The sequence below is a fragment of the Diaphorina citri genome, unplaced genomic scaffold, assembly GCF_000475195.1.
Source record: "Diaphorina citri unplaced genomic scaffold, Diaci psyllid genome assembly version 1.1 scaffold2120, whole genome shotgun sequence".
Taxonomy (NCBI): domain Eukaryota; kingdom Metazoa; phylum Arthropoda; class Insecta; order Hemiptera; family Psyllidae; genus Diaphorina; species Diaphorina citri.
In genome coordinates, this window is record NW_007379545.1 from 31,233 (window position 1) to 48,060 (window position 16,828).

General features: G+C 36.1%; 2 protein-coding genes and 1 long non-coding RNA gene across 4 annotated transcripts; all 3 read right to left on the reverse strand.

Moving 5' to 3' along the window:
• Nucleotides 1–604: 604 nt before the first annotated feature.
• On the reverse strand, nt 605–8,593 carry LOC103518213 (translocation protein SEC62). 2 transcript variants are annotated; one of them, XM_008483272.3, is made up of 8 exons: nt 8,434–8,593; nt 7,923–8,049; nt 7,086–7,194; nt 6,527–6,746; nt 5,747–5,919; nt 4,523–4,709; nt 3,879–4,036; nt 605–1,694 (listed from the first exon to the last, which is right to left on the reverse strand). In XM_008483272.3, the coding sequence occupies exons 1-8, from the start codon at nt 8,470–8,472 to the stop codon at nt 1,538–1,540; spliced, it is 1,170 nt and encodes a 389-aa protein (XP_008481494.1). In that variant the 5' UTR covers nt 8,473–8,593; the 3' UTR covers nt 605–1,537. The 2 variants fall into 2 exon arrangements, with proteins under 2 accessions (XP_008481494.1, XP_008481495.1); XM_008483273.3 differs by lacking the exon at nt 8,434–8,593 and adding an exon at nt 8,235–8,412.
• Nucleotides 8,594–10,095: 1,502 nt separating this feature from the next.
• On the reverse strand, nt 10,096–13,662 carry LOC113471159. Its single transcript, XR_003393964.1, has 2 exons — nt 10,425–13,662; nt 10,096–10,349 (listed from the first exon to the last, which is right to left on the reverse strand). It is a non-coding gene; the product is annotated as an uncharacterized LOC113471159 (long non-coding RNA).
• A 1,084-nt stretch (nt 13,663–14,746) lies between these two features.
• LOC103518217 lies at nt 14,747–16,288 on the reverse strand. The gene has a single exon (XM_008483276.1). The coding sequence runs from the start codon at nt 16,286–16,288 to the stop codon at nt 14,747–14,749; it is 1,542 nt and encodes a 513-aa protein (XP_008481498.1).
• Nucleotides 16,289–16,828: the final 540 nt, after the last annotated feature.

Consider the following 16,828-nt stretch of genomic DNA (forward strand, 5'->3'; position numbering starts at 1 on the left):
GAATCTGCCGGCATGCAACAGGAATAACATCCTTGAAGTCACACATTGACTTTTATACAGGGTGTTTAAATAAAAAGTTGCCACCTCTAAAATCTCGAGAACCGTTCGGATTTACGAAAAACGCTTAAACACGTATTTCTTTATTTTTAAGGGGAACCTATTTTTAGGGGATTTAAATTTTCCGGCACTATCAGGAGTGGCCCCAGGGGGGTCAACTTTAAAATCTTAAATGAGAACCCCCTACTTGTGATACATCATGTCAAAGGTATTAAAGAACGTAGTACTTTGGTACAAGTTCAAGCTCGATCCGACAACCAAGGCCGGAGTTATGGCCTATTCATATTTTCATTTTTCCATGTTCTCCCACTAATAGGGGAAGCACCAAAAATGGAAAATTCATATCGAGTGTTGATTTGTGCTTCAAATAGGATCCAATAATAATGATTCATATTGAAATTCAGCCCCAAAAATAAAATTTTAAAACATCCATTTTCAGCCCCGGAGGCCATCAGGGCCATAAGTCTAAATTTAACTTTTGGGTTTGAATTTCAATATGAACCATTAGTGGGACCTATTTGAAGCACAAATCACCAATCGTTATGAATTTTCCATTTTTGGTGCTTTACCTATTGGCGGGAGAACATGGAAAAATGAAAATTTGAATAGGCCATAACTCTGGCCCTGGCGAGCTCAAACTTTATACCAAAGTACTACGTTCTTTAATACCTTTGATATGATGTATCACAAGTAAGGGGTTCTCATTCAATATTTTAAAGTTAACCCCCCTGGGGCCGCCCCTGATAGTGTCCAACAATTGAGATCCCCTAAAAATAGGTTCCCCTTGAAAATAAAGAAATACGTGTCTTGCTGTCTTGGGATTTTTCTAAATTCCAAACGGTTCTCGAGTTTTCAGGGGTGGCAACTTTAAACACCCTGTATATTAGATGGAAATTTTGTGCAGATTTCAGTTCTGAAACTACTTTTCCTGTAAGTTTGATAGAAAAAAATATATGAGATTTCTTAAGGAAAGGTAATGAATTTTCAAGAAAAAACAAAATGGCGGATATCTCGGAAACTAAGCAAGATCAGAAAAAAGTTATAGAATATTTTTTTTGTTATAAAAGACCTCAGGAATCTACTCTAGGATTTTGGTTACATTTTTTTGTATTCACCCTGTGGATATTTCTGGGGAGAAAATCATGATGATGCTAATCCAAAATTTTCCCCATTTTGAGCCTACCTTTAGGTTTACAATCCGTATGTTAACTATGACAGGTGTATTCCAGTTATTAGTTGACACATCCCTGGGGGGTCCTGAATATTTTCGAGTACCTCCTAAAATTCTTTACCATAATCAAGGACCCCATGCAAAATTTCGACATTCTAGGTTGAATATTAAAAAAGTCCAAAGGGTGGCCTGGGACTTCATGAGCACATTGTATATTCATAGTTCTTTAGATTAGAACGTCTGGTCAAAATATTAGCACTCTATCCGAAATCTTGTATATGCACGCACAGACACACATACATACCGAGTTTAACTCGCTGGAGATAATTGCTTTTTTTCGTCCTCGGCTTCTTCCTTGTCCACGATTTCGAAGTCCTTTCCTACCTGAGATTGCTGACTACTACTGGGCTCAGATTCCGTGTCCGATACATTCTCCTCTCCTCCTCTATCCTCGTTCACATTGGACCTAGAAGAGATAAAGGGTGTCCCAATGAGAACGCAACACTGGATTGGTCAATAAAGCATGTAATCACAGGAAAAAAATATAATGTAATCACAGGAAAAAAATATAATATAATTACAGGAAAAAAATTACGATTACAATCGTAATCACAAGAAAAAATGTTATTACATCGTAATTGTAGTAATTTTGTAAATACAATTTATTGTAATTGCATTACGATTATAATCGTAGTCATAATAACATCTTCAGTCTGTAATTAAAAATCATAATCATATATATAATATATACAGGGTGGTTCGTGATTTGCGAACCACGCTTATATCTCAGAAACGGCTAGGAATTAAGGAATGAAATAAACGGCATCATGTAGATGAAATTTTGATGATTAAAATGGCTTTTTTTAAATTTGCAATTTTTTTTGCAAAACGGCCCATTTTTTGCCAAATATAGGTCACTCTTATGGAAACCCCCATTTTTTATTTAATTTTTGGAATCAGCATAAAATTTTAATTGAAAAAATGTATTCACTCGAAAAAATTTGCTCTACAAAAATTCTGTACAATGTGAGAAAGAAAAACAATTTCTTAATTCTTTCTTTAATTTTTGTATTATTCACTTAACAATTTCAACAACAATCAACAACAACAAACAAATTTATAAAAGCTGTTCAAAATGAGATCCATCTGTTTGTACACAGTAAGGCATTCTTCGCTCTAACTCAGGACCAACTGCGTTATTTATCATATCTGGGGTCACTGACGCACACAAAATCGCGATTTGTGCAAATTTTTGCAGAGCAAATTTTTTCGAGTGAATACATTTTTTCAATTAAAATTTTAAGCTGATTCCAAAAATTAAATAAAAAATGGGGGTTCCCATAAAAGTGACCTATAATTGGCAAAAAATGGGCCGTTTTGCAAAACAAATTGCAAATTTAAAAAAAGCCATTTTATAATCATCAAAATTTCATCTACATGATGCCGTTTATTTCATTCCTTAATCCCCAGCCGTTTCTGAGATATAAGCGTGGTTCGCAAATCACGAACCACCCTGTATAAGTACAACACTCAACAGTAAAAATGTTTTAGATCTAAGTCATATACATCTTTGCCTATTACTGACCATAACCTGAGTTCCCGAGTATTTTCATAATGGAGGAGTTGCAATTGGGAAAATATTATTAATAAAAGGTTGATTCCTACGAAAAAGTTGTGAAAAATCCGAATCTGAGGTCAAAACTCCGGAAAAGTAACTTTAAAAGGTCAAAAATTCAATTTTCAATTGCGATTTTGTGACGTCAGACTTCAGGTCAAAATGCGCAGAAACTCTTGCGCACAAACAAACGAAGCGCCAGTTATGAACAATGACGTCATCGCCTACGGGAGCGTATGCCGTGACGTCAAACTTCACGATTTACCAGTATTTTTTAAATCGATTTATCTCGGTATCTAGAAGTTGTAGAAGAAAAAGAAAAATTCCATTGGTCGTCATTTTTCCTGCTCTATTACTTTGAAACATCATTCAAGTAAGCGCAACTGATCTATTGTATAAACCGCAGAATTTTCAACTTGAAGATTGTATAATGGCCAATATTTTACTATCCAAAGTTGTTGTTGTTGTTGGTGGTGGTGTTGTTGGTGTTGTTGTTGTTGTTGTTGGTGTTGTTGTTGGTGGTGGTGTTGTTGTTGTTGTTGTTGTTGTTGTTGTTGTTGTTGTTGTTGTTGTTGTTGTTGTTGTAAGAGTAGATTATTCTAATTCTAATGATTTACCTCTGCAGGTATTGAAGAGCGTCCCGTGGTATACAGAACGACTAATGACCGAGATATCACTGGGAGGCCTTATGATCTTGGTTACAACACGGACAGTACAATACAATATTCTCAAGATGAGGGTGAGTGGAAAAGAAGATATTTATTTCACGTTTTAATTTTTTTCTAAAGAGGTTTGATAGAGGGAACTGTTACTGCTAAGGTTTTATCGTCCCGAAATCAAAGAGAGAAGGAAGACAGAATAGGAGAAAGCCAGCCTTTCCGAGAACGAATCTTATGAGTTCAGGATAAAATCTGCCCAGGGCGCGAATCGAACCCGCAACCTAGCGTTTACCAGGCAGACAAGCTACCAAACCAAGCTAACTATGTTGGCCAAAGCTGTTTGCTTGTGCTTCAATGCAAAATAGATCTTGCTCACCTATCACTCTCATGTGTTTCATCATTCTGTTTTTCTTCTTCTGACATATTATCTTCTTCACCATCTTCTTCTTCCTCATCGTCATCTGATTGTTTTTCTTTTTTGTTCTTCTTGGAAGATTTAGATTTCTTTGATTTGCCATCCGTTTTGAACTCGTACTGCAAATAAGAAAACCATTCAAAAGTTAGGAGGAAGAAAATATTTTCTTGCACAGCAATCACAATAGGTGGATTGACTGACTAATGTGGATATGTCAGTCAACATCACCTAGAAAATATCATGCCTGTACTGTTAAAGCACATAAAAAATAATAATAATAAAAAACATCATGGTAATTTTATACATTTAGTACAGAGAATCTCAATTCTAATAAACAATTAGAAAAAGAGATATAGGATTTACTTGCTTACTATTACAACCCATACTAAGAGGATCCTAATAGTTCCTTTTGTATTGCGTATACCTGATATTATTTTTTAAATTATTATTATTATTATTATCATTTTTATTATTATTATTGCAACACTTGACTGGGGCTGTGTTTATGAACAGGGCTGAGATGAGCTCGGACGAGGTGAGATAGGATATTGTTTCTACAGTTTTGCATTGATTTAACTTAGCCTGAACTACATACAAGTATGTACCTGGTACAATGGCCAAAACGAGGCAAAGAAGCCAACGTCTTCAGTCAGATTGGGGAAGAGCCACAAGTGGAATTTGCCAAAGGTCAACATCCACACCAGACAGAAAATGATGAGACGCAGGATTGCCAACACAATAATAAATGCAATGAAACAAGCCCCAGCAATGCTCAAGTATTGCACTCCCATCCTAAAAAAAGAGGGCATTGTTTCAAAATGAGAAAAATGTTAGGCTTTACTGATCCAAGCAACAACAGCAATGAATCAAACACATGACTTAATACAGTATGTTTCAAATAAAATGGCCACCATCTCGTAGAATGGCTAAGAGTATTTTGGACTAGTTGTTAACTTGTCCTTTGGAAGGGGGGGGGTGCCGCGGAAACTGTGAGTAAACACTGAAGTGTTTGGAAATTATTAGTTAAAGTTTAATGAGAGGAGAATGGTTGCTAGGGAGTGGAAAATATTGACAATGGTTGCTAGGGAGTTATTGATTTTTCTCGCCTAGGAAAACATAAACAACAACATAGAGATTTTTTTGGTCTAGAAGAAAATTTCATAGAAGCTAAAGCCTAATTTTTTTCTATTGTGAAATTATCAGAAGTTATTACAAAGAAAATATTTGAGATTTATAGAAAGGAAGTTTATTTGGAAGAGAAGATGTTGTTGACATTGTTAATTGCCATAAATTTGACATTATAAAGCCATTTGTTCCTATGTTTGTAAAGTTCCATGAAAACCCTGTGTAGTGAGTAACCATTTCCTTTAGTCAACATTCCCTAGCTATGTGGTGAGTCAATTCCATCGACAACAAACCAGGCTTCCACTGCAGTTTTCACCACAGGAGGGGGTGCTCCAAATTTTCCAAGCCTGGCCAACAACAGTACAGGAGAAAAATGAAGCTTGAAGGTAGGGAAGGGGGTGGCCGGGTCCCCTCAACCCCAATTTTTTGGTGTCTGACGTACAGTAAAGGAGAAATATGGAGCTTGAGCCCCCTCCCCCAAATACGGCCCTGACACTCACATACATATTCCCAATTTTGAAAATTTTGACCGAATTCAATACTTTATCATTACTAGTATAGCTCCCCTATACATTAGTAATAAAAAATAAAAATTTATTACATTTACCAGCATGTTTGGTAATTGTAAATAATCACCGGTAATTTTTCACAATTACCAATCATCTACATTTAGCTTAACATATATAAAACAACTCAAATGTTACCTGACAGAAGGTGGCCAGAGTGGGAACAAACAAATTCCAATGGACCCTATCACTACAAGAAAGCCAAATATCCAATAGTAGAATGGCATGGGATCATATAACCACACGTAGGCATCCAAACCATCTACAAACACTTGCTGGTAGTGCATCTCTAGACGAATTTTTTTCTTCACCTAGAGATAAAAAATGAAATTAAAATGATAGGTACAGAGAGTAGGTAACATATCAGATTACATTATTATTTAACTGACACCATTAAATGGGGCTCAACCAAATGACAATTTTTTTTCGAGATAGAGTCCTATTCCGATGTAAAAGTACCCAAAAAGTTCATTGGCGCACTCAAAAACATCCAAAACGGTCCCTAAAGTTGAAATGTTCACTAATAATACTAATAATAATAAAAATACTAATACTGATAATAATTTATGTTCTAAAAATCTAAACAGTAAATAGGCTATAGGGACTGTTTTTTTTTTTTTTTTTTTTTTTTTTTTTTTTTTTTTTTTTGGGGGGATATATTTTTAATAGTTTGAAAAGGTTATAAATTATAATGTTATTATCAAGGTTTGAATCTACAGGTTCATGTTAAAATGATTGTTAACCTCTGAGTGTGCTTGGCTGCTTGGAGACTTTGCCTCACATTCTCCAAGTGTATTCAGAGGTCAACAATTATTTCAATCTATAGACCCCAACCTTAATATACCCCAACACAAGAGGCAATGTCATTTTGGTGTCAAAATAGTTGTGAAAAATGTGCAGTTTTTGTTTTTAAAATACCTGTGCTTTATTATCTCCTTGCCCTTGATCCTTATTGTCTTCTATTTTCTTCTTCTTTTTCTTGCCTTCTCCTTCATCAACTGTTTCCTCTTTCTTTTTCTTATCATCACAAATCTCTCCACCACCTTTTTTATCTTTCCTATTCTTAAGTTTGGCTTTTAATTCTTCTTCACTCACAGGGACTTTCTTAGCACGATGGAACATTTTATGTCTTAACATTCTGAAATCATTAAATTGAAAGAAAAATCAATGGTATTGGTAATTAAAAGAGTGAAGCCCACTCAGATTCATACGAATAAAGACCACCCACACTCATTTTGTCGACAATCTTTCAATCTTCATAGTGAATCAAGGAGCCAAAAATGTTTTAAGATATTTTTTTTTTTTTTTTTTCAGAATGTTGACCCCCCAAATAACATCTGATTAAAATATTCACACAATTGTCTGAAACCAAACACCCTGTATAAAGTAATTTTTATATGAACCAATACCTACATAATATATGTATAGGTATAGGGTGTTTCCTAGTGAACCAAGGAGCCCACAATCATGAACTTACATGTCAAGAAATATGACCACATCTGTGCGGGAGCGGAAGAATGGATCAACATCAGGATTTTTCTGTTTAGCCCATTCTGATGCCATGATAGCATCCACAGCCTTGGAGCCTGAAATCATCATGAGCAGGGTCCATTTATAGACAGGAATACACTCCCATCAAAGACCGAATTCAAGCTGGGTTTAAAGCATACCAATTTAAGTCTAATGAAAATATTAAGGTTGTAAATAGAAGGGACACATATTCTCCCTTTTATAAGGTGATAGAAGGGAGTGTTCTCCATATAAAATGATATATATGTATTTGGGAAATTCTACAATGCTGCCATGAGCACCAAAGATGTGATATTGTGACACACAAAGAAACAGCATTTATTTAAGGCGGCTTTCACACTGAGGTAACACGTCGCAAGTCGCATGCATCTTCAAAGACCAGACCATTATTTCAAATGAAACCTTCCTCACTGAGGATACATGTTGCTACTTGAACCCTGGAAACAAGTAACAGTGTTACTTCAACACCAACAGTCTGGAGTTTTGTTAGTTGCTACTTGTGATTGTTTGTGGGAAGAATCATTTTTAGATACCTACGCAGTTTATTTTTATTGTCAAATGTTGTTAGTTGTTACTCCAATGTGAAAGTTCATGTTTCTTTGAACAAGATTCAGGACATAAGCAGTAGCATCTTGCAACTTGCAACATGTTATCTCAGTGCGAAACGCGCCTAATATCTAACATCTGTTTCACTTGTTTATGAAACACATTCTGACCTAATCTAATAAGGGACACTCTGTATAAAAGACAGCCCTTGTGTGTATGTTCCATCGGTGTAACTTACCAGTAAAGTATTCAACAACATGATTGGCAAACTTGGTTTTCTTTTTAGGAATATTTGCTTTCATCCATTTGGCCAATCTAATCTCATCCTTTGTAGCCTTGTCTGATTTTTCATGAGAGTGACACTCCTGAAAAGATAGAGGCTATTTTGACTGCTTCTTATGAAAATTGTTATGAAATTAAAATAAGACAGGAGAGACATAAAAACAGGAACCTTTTTATACATCCAAATAATATTTCATGATGTGAAATATCATTGTTTTCATAGCAAAAAGTGATGAAGTATGGTTTTGAGCCAGTTTCAGAGACTCACCCCTTAAATTTCAAATTATGTTATGTGAGGTAGGTATACATGAACGTCACCTCATCGAATATAGAGGCAATTAGTAAAAGCAAACGAGCAAAATCATTGGATAGACTGCTACTACAAAATACTGCCTCCACTTATGTTTAAAATAAATTTCCAGATTGTAGATTATTAATTATTAATAGGGAAATTCTTCATTTCTTACTTCATCTTTACGCTTCTTTGTTTTCCTTCGGTCCGCCATGTTGTCACATTGAAAGTTGAAAGAATTTGAATTTTTTGTCGTGTCGTAGGTAGTACTCGTAGTGGGTAGGGGTTTGGTAGGGGTAGGTGAGTTGAGGTGTATTTTATTATGCGGAACAAAACAAAACTGGATTAAACATGGCTGGTTCAGCTATGCGGCTGTGTTTATGTACAGGGCTGAGATAGGCCATCGTCGGCCTTTTTGCGTGTAAAGTTGGCGGGAAATTCAAATTTTTGATTTTTTTTCTGCAACTTGTACAATCTAAATTCATTTTTTACTTTTTATCTTTAGTTTGCACGTTTATATTATACTTTTCATTTATATTAGCTATTAAAAACAAGCAAATTACAAAGCTAACAAAAATAAATATAAAATGAATTTTAAAAATTGCCGCCGGGACAGCTATCTCACGTCGTCCGAGCTCATCCTAGCCCGTTACATAAACACACCGTGTGGCAACACTTGACTGGGGCTGTGTTTATGAACAGGGCTGAGATGAGCTCGGACGAGGTGAGATAGGATATTGTTTCTACAGTTTTGCATTGGAGTGGTAACTTAACCAAGGATATCGTGGGATTGTTGGGCATTTTTTCTAACCCTCTGTCCCGGCGGCAATTTTTAAAATTTATTTTATATTTATTTTTGTTTGCTTTGTAATTCGCTTGTTTGTAATATCTAATTTAAATGAAAAGTATAATATAAACGTGCAAACTAGAGATAAAAAGTAAAAAATGAATTCAGATTGTACGCGTTGCGGAAAAAAAATCAAAATTTCGAATTTCCCGCCAACTTTACACGCTCATGAAGGCTCTGTGTTAAGCGGAGCAGCACACTAAAGAGGAAGGAGCCCCTAATATCCCTCAAGACTGTGGGACTTTTTCAAAAACTGTGGGATTTTCTCAGGAGGGCTGTGTTTATGTACTGGGCTGAGCTAGGCCATTCTCGGCCTTTGAGCGTGTAAAGTTGGCGGGAAATTCGAAATTTTGATTTTTTTTTTCCGCAGCTTGGCTTGTACAATCTGAATTCATAAGCAATATAAGTTGCATTGAAATTAAAAACAAGTACCTTGAAATATTGCAAATATATACTGACTTCACCCTTTGTTTCACTGATGGGGGGGCTCAACCACTTTTTTTTTTTCTTCGCTGATAAAAGAAGTTCGAAACACGCTGATCTCAATAGAAATGCTTAAAATTTCATTTGAGGCTTCCTAAGATGAGAAATCTTCGTTTGAAATTTTCGAATTTTGAAACGCACAAATTTTCGCGGGCAGCCATTTTTTCGTGATGTGACGTCAGTTCATGCGAGGTCGGATACATGACGTCAGTTCAACGTACCTTTGAGCGACATTTTAGGGGATTTAGGGACCGTTTTGGATGTTTTTGAGTGCGCCAATGGCATTTTTTGGGTACTTTTACATCGGAATAGGACTCTACCTCGAAAAAAATTGTCATTTGGTTGAGCCCCATTACACACTCTTACCTCTTCACTAAAACTCCCCATCCCATCAGTACATGTGGATTCCCCCTCACTGTCAAACACATATTTGAATGCAATAAATATAAAAAGTTCAGAGAAAAATTAAGCCTACCTAGTGTCGTGAGGGGGAAATTAAAACAATCCTTTCTTTAGCTTTATTTCAATTACACAAATCACGTTTATTCTTTATTAACATTTAACACAATTATTACAAAGAAGACGTCTTAACATTTTACAGTCAGGTTCAAAAGTCACAATGTGCTCTCTAGTTAGATTTTCAACTAACCTCAACAACTCCACAGTGTTGCCAGATGTTACTGTACGACATCCCCCCCTTTTACAAAGGTCTGGCAGATTACACCATAAAGAACATCATTTACATATGTCACACAAAGTACCTTTACAGCTCTTATAGCTAGACTTTTATTTTGTCTTTTTTATAGCACTTAATACTAATATGTCACACAAAGTACCTTTACAGCTCTTATAGCTAGACTTTTATTTTGTCTTTTTTATAGCACTTAATACTAATATGTCACACAAAGTACCTTTACAGCTCTTATAGCTAGACTTTTATTTTGTCTTTTTTATAGCACTTAATACTAATATGTCACACAAAGTACCTTTACAGCTCTTATAGCTAAACTTTTATTTTGTCTTTTATAGCACTTAATCCTAAGACTGCTTGTATAACAACACAGTACTTTAACAGCTCTTATAGCTTGGATTTTTATTATTATTGGCTCTTATAGCTCACAAAATAAACTCAAAGTCATAATAGGCTCTTATAGCTCACAAACTAAACTCAAAGTCATAATGGGCTCTTATAGCTCACAAACTTAATCCTAAGACTGCTTGTATAACAACACAGTACTTTAACAGCTCTTATAGCTTGGATTTTTATTATTATTGGCTCTTATAGCTCACAAAATAAACTCAAAGTCATAATAGGCTCTTATAGCTCACAAACTAAACTCAAAGTCATAATGGGCTCTTATAGCTCACAAACTTAATCCTAAGACTGCTTGTATAACAACACAGTACTTTAACAGCTCTTATAGCTTGGATTTTTATTATTATTGGCTCTTATAGCTCACAAAATAAACTCAAAGTCATAATAGGCTCTTATAGCTCACAAACTAAACTCAAAGTCATAATGGGCTCTTATAGCTCACAAACTTAATCCTAAGACTGCTTGTATAACAACACAGTACTTTAACAGCTCTTATAGCTTGGATTTTTATTATTATTGGCTCTTATAGCTCACAAAATAAACTCAAAGTCATAATAGGCTCTTATAGCTCACAAACTAAACTCAAAGTCATAATGGGCTCTTATAGCTCACAAACTTAATCCTAAGACTGCTTGTATAACAACACAGTACTTTAACAGCTCTTATAGCTTGGATTTTTATTATTATTGGCTCTTATAGCTCACAAAATAAACTCAAAGTCATAATAGGCTCTTATAGCTCACAAACTAAACTCAAAGTCATAATGGGCTCTTATAGCTCACAAACTTAATCCTAAGACTGCTTGTATAACAACACAGTACTTTAACAGCTCTTATAGCTTGGATTTTTATTATTATTGGCTCTTATAGCTCACAAAATAAACTCAAAGTCATAATAGGCTCTTATAGCTCACAAACTAAACTCAAAGTCATAATGGGCTCTTATAGCTCACAAACTTAATCCTAAGACTGCTTGTATAACAACACAGTACTTTAACAGCTCTTATAGCTTGGATTTTTATTATTATTGGCTCTTATAGCTCACAAAATAAACTCAAAGTCATAATAGGCTCTTATAGCTCACAAACTAAACTCAAAGTCATAATGGGCTCTTATAGCTCACAAACTTAATCCTAAGACTGCTTGTATAACAACACAGTACTTTAACAGCTCTTATAGCTTGGATTTTTATTATTATTGGCTCTTATAGCTCACAAAATAAACTCAAAGTCATAATAGGCTCTTATAGCTCACAAACTAAACTCAAAGTCATAATGGGCTCTTATAGCTCACAAACTTAATCCTAAGACTGCTTGTATAACAACACAGTACTTTAACAGCTCTTATAGCTTGGATTTTTATTATTATTGGCTCTTATAGCTCACAAAATAAACTCAAAGTCATAATAGGCTCTTATAGCTCACAAACTAAACTCAAAGTCATAATGGGCTCTTATAGCTCACAAACTTAATCCTAAGACTGCTTGTATAACAACACAGTACTTTAACAGCTCTTATAGCTTGGATTTTTATTATTATTGGCTCTTATAGCTCACAAAATAAACTCAAAGTCATAATAGGCTCTTATAGCTCACAAACTAAACTCAAAGTCATAATGGGCTCTTATAGCTCACAAACTTAATCCTAAGACTGCTTGTATAACAACACAGTACTTTAACAGCTCTTATAGCTTGGATTTTTATTATTATTGGCTCTTATAGCTCACAAAATAAACTCAAAGTCATAATAGGCTCTTATAGCTCACAAACTAAACTCAAAGTCATAATGGGCTCTTATAGCTCACAAACTTAATCCTAAGACTGCTTGTATAACAACACAGTACTTTAACAGCTCTTATAGCTTGGATTTTTATTATTATTGGCTCTTATAGCTCACAAAATAAACTCAAAGTCATAATAGGCTCTTATAGCTCACAAACTAAACTCAAAGTCATAATGGGCTCTTATAGCTCACAAACTTAATCCTAAGACTGCTTGTATAACAACACAGTACTTTAACAGCTCTTATAGCTTGGATTTTTATTATTATTGGCTCTTATAGCTCACAAAATAAACTCAAAGTCATAATAGGCTCTTATAGCTCACAAACTAAACTCAAAGTCATAATGGGCTCTTATAGCTCACAAACTTAATCCTAAGACTGCTTGTATAACAACACAGTACTTTAACAGCTCTTATAGCTTGGATTTTTATTATTATTGGCTCTTATAGCTCACAAAATAAACTCAAAGTCATAATAGGCTCTTATAGCTCACAAACTAAACTCAAAGTCATAATGGGCTCTTATAGCTCACAAACTTAATCCTAAGACTGCTTGTATAACAACACAGTACTTTAACAGCTCTTATAGCTTGGATTTTTATTATTATTGGCTCTTATAGCTCACAAAATAAACTCAAAGTCATAATAGGCTCTTATAGCTCACAAACTAAACTCAAAGTCATAATGGGCTCTTATAGCTCACAAACTTAATCCTAAGACTGCTTGTATAACAACACAGTACTTTAACAGCTCTTATAGCTTGGATTTTTATTATTATTGGCTCTTATAGCTCACAAAATAAACTCAAAGTCATAATAGGCTCTTATAGCTCACAAACTAAACTCAAAGTCATAATGGGCTCTTATAGCTCACAAACTTAATCCTAAGACTGCTTGTATAACAACACAGTACTTTAACAGCTCTTATAGCTTGGATTTTTATTATTATTGGCTCTTATAGCTCACAAAATAAACTCAAAGTCATAATAGGCTCTTATAGCTCACAAACTAAACTCAAAGTCATAATGGGCTCTTATAGCTCACAAACTTAATCCTAAGACTGCTTGTATAACAACACAGTACTTTAACAGCTCTTATAGCTTGGATTTTTATTATTATTGGCTCTTATAGCTCACAAAATAAACTCAAAGTCATAATAGGCTCTTATAGCTCACAAACTAAACTCAAAGTCATAATGGGCTCTTACCTCAAATCACTAAATCACTAGATTTGCCAAGAATTCACTAAATTTAGTGAAAAATCACTAAGTCTGGAGACACTGCATCATCATCATCATCATCATCATCATCATCATCATCATCATCATCATCATCATTTTTACTTTTTATCTCTAGTTTGCACGTTTATATTATAGGTACTTTTCATAGGGATGGGCGATATATATCGATATTTCCGAATATCGATATTTTGGTTTCGATATATCGATATTACAGTTTCGATATATATCGATATATCGGAAAAAAATGTCAATATCGATATTTTTACAGCTAAAGTATTTTTTTTTAAGAGGTTTGACAGAGGGAACTGTAACTGCTGTGGTCTTATCGTCCCGAAATTGAAGAGAGAAGGAAGACAGGATAGGAGAAAGCCAGCCGTTCCGAGAACGAACTGAAATGAAAACACAAGAGATTTTAGACCTCGAATTAAAGGTTTTAATTGACAAGAATTTGCCATGGTCGGTTGAACAGTTTAGTAAGACTGAAATCAAAGTGAAATATTGGGACTGGCTCTGATTAGAAATCAGGACCAGGCTACTGGCTCTTTCAAGCCGATGGTACACAACTCGAAGATTACCACATTCACCCCATCCTTCAGAAATCGGTAATATAATCTCTAAGGTATGCAGGGGGTCTTCTATTTCGGAACTAGCAGAACAACAAGCGGCAAGTTATGTCAAACCCTGTGTACCTGACATGACTGCCGCTCAACATGAAGATCCAACCGACGCTACTGTGGCCTCTACGTCCAAGACATGCTACTTCTGTGGTAACGCATGGCATCCGCGATCTTCGTGCCCCGCAAAAGACGCTCAATGTACTACGTGCTCTAAAACTGGCCATTACAGCAGAGTTTGGCAGTCAAAGTCATTTCTGACTAAGAACCAGTTTTCCCGACGTCCGAAAACTTCTGCATCTACGGCCACCTCTGCGTCTGTGACTGCCGCGGCACCCTCCAGTCTACAAAAGTCTACGATTAACATTACTGTCAACAATGTACCACTCAAAGCTTTGGTTGACACAGGATCATCATTGAGTTTCATTAATCAAGCTCTATTAGAGTCTGGAGGAACTTCTTCTACTATCTCTGGTTCTCCAGGTTGATTTTCAAGTTCACCAATATCAGCAGGCTGTTGCAGAGTTGGATCAAGTTGTTGTAGGGTTGGTTGAATTTCAGTAGAACCAGGGGGAGCAAGGTGCCGTGTAGAGACAGTAGTTTCTCGTCCATCGGGTAATCGAACATGAGCATATTCATCATTTGCTTCCAATAGTTCTACTTCTTCAACAAGAGGGTCATATTTGGATTTCCGGTTCATGTTTTTCATCAACACAGGTCCTGCTTTTGTCAACCACGTAGGTAGAGAAGTTCCATTGCATGAGCGTCGTGGGTGATTGAACATTCGTTCATGTGGAGTGGCGTTTGTAGCAGTGCAAAGGAGTGATCTGATGGAGTGTAAGGCAATATCGAGTATGTCTTCCCAATACTCTGTCCTCATGTGTCTTGATCTGAGCGCTAGCATGACAGTCTTCCAGATGATGCCATTATAACGCTCGCATTGACCGTTGCCTCGAGGATTGTAAGGAGTTGTGCGACTTGTAGCGACGCCTTGGGATGAGAGGAATGATTTGAGCTCAGCAGACATGAAGGCAGCACCTCTATCAGAGTGGATATAACCAGGAGTGCCGAATAGCAGGAACAAGTGAGACAGATGTTTGATGACAGTGTTGGTCGAAACATCTGAACATGGAAAAGCGAAAGGGAATCTTGAATATTCGTCAATGATGGTTAGTATGTATCGGTTCTTCGTCTTCGATGGTAATGGTCCTTTGAAGTCAACACTGAGTCGTTCGAACGGATAAGTAGCTTTGATCAGATGGCCTTGGTGACTGTAGTATTGCGGTTTCAATTCCGCGCAAACAGGGCAGGCATTGATCACTTTCCTGATGTCTTCCACAGAGAATGGCAGGTTTTTTGCTCGGACCCAGTGTGTCATTCTTGTTATGCCGGGGTGACATAAATTGTTATGCAAGGTCGCAAGGTCAGGTCGAGAGTTGATAGATGCACTTATACGTGATAGTGCATCAGCAGGGGCGTTCTCAGCACCAGGTCGATACACAATGTCAAAGTTGAAGCAGGAGAGTTCTAGTCGCCATCTCATGATCTTCTCATTTTTGATCTTGCTTTTATGTTTTTGATCGAACATAAAAGACACGGAGCGTTGATCAGTGATGATTTGGAATGGTCTACTAATGAGATAGTGACGCCAGTACTTCAAACTTTCAAGAATCGCGTAAGCTTCTTTTTCAATGGAAGCATGTTGTAGTTCGGACTTATTCAGAGTTCTTGAGAAGAAAGCTATTGGGCGTCCTTGTTGACTCAGAGTGGCAGCAATAGCATAATGAGACGCGTCAGTTTCTACAGTGAACGGAACGTTGTCTTGAATAGCAGCTGTAGACGCTTTGGCAATGTCGTTCTTGAGAGTATTGAACGCTTGGATCTCTTCATCTTGGAGAGGAAATTTGCTTTTCAGAAGTGGACGTACTTTTTCTGAAAAACTTGGTACCCATTTGCTGTAGTACGAGAACATTCCTAGAGCACGTTGTAGAGAAGCAGTATCTTTAGGAATTGGTAGTTCAACAAGTGGTTTCAAACGTTCAGGGTCAGGTTTTGATATTTTTGTTCGATATCGTATGGCCAAGTAAACTAACAGTAGTGACAGAGAACTTGCATTTGTCTTTGTTCAGCGTCAGGTTGTACTTTCGGCAGCAGCAAGGAATCGCTTGAGATTCCTAGTAGTGACAGAGAACTTGCATTTGTCTTTGTTCAGCGTCAGGTTGTACTTTCGGCAGCAGCAAGGAATCGCTTGAGATTCCTATCATGCTTACTAATTACATCTGAAAGTAATTAGTAATTGAAATTTCCAATTACTTCTTACGATTACACCTTCCCAAATGTTTTTTTGGTGGATGCCAAGATGATATCTTTTTAGCTAAAGCTCGCAACAAAAAATACTCCATCTATCATTTAGAACAAAACGAAAAAAAGGTAGAAAAAGGTGCATTTCTGACTGGACTTTGGTGATGGGGGCTTTACCCCTCCATTTGACGACAAGCTACCCACCTACTCA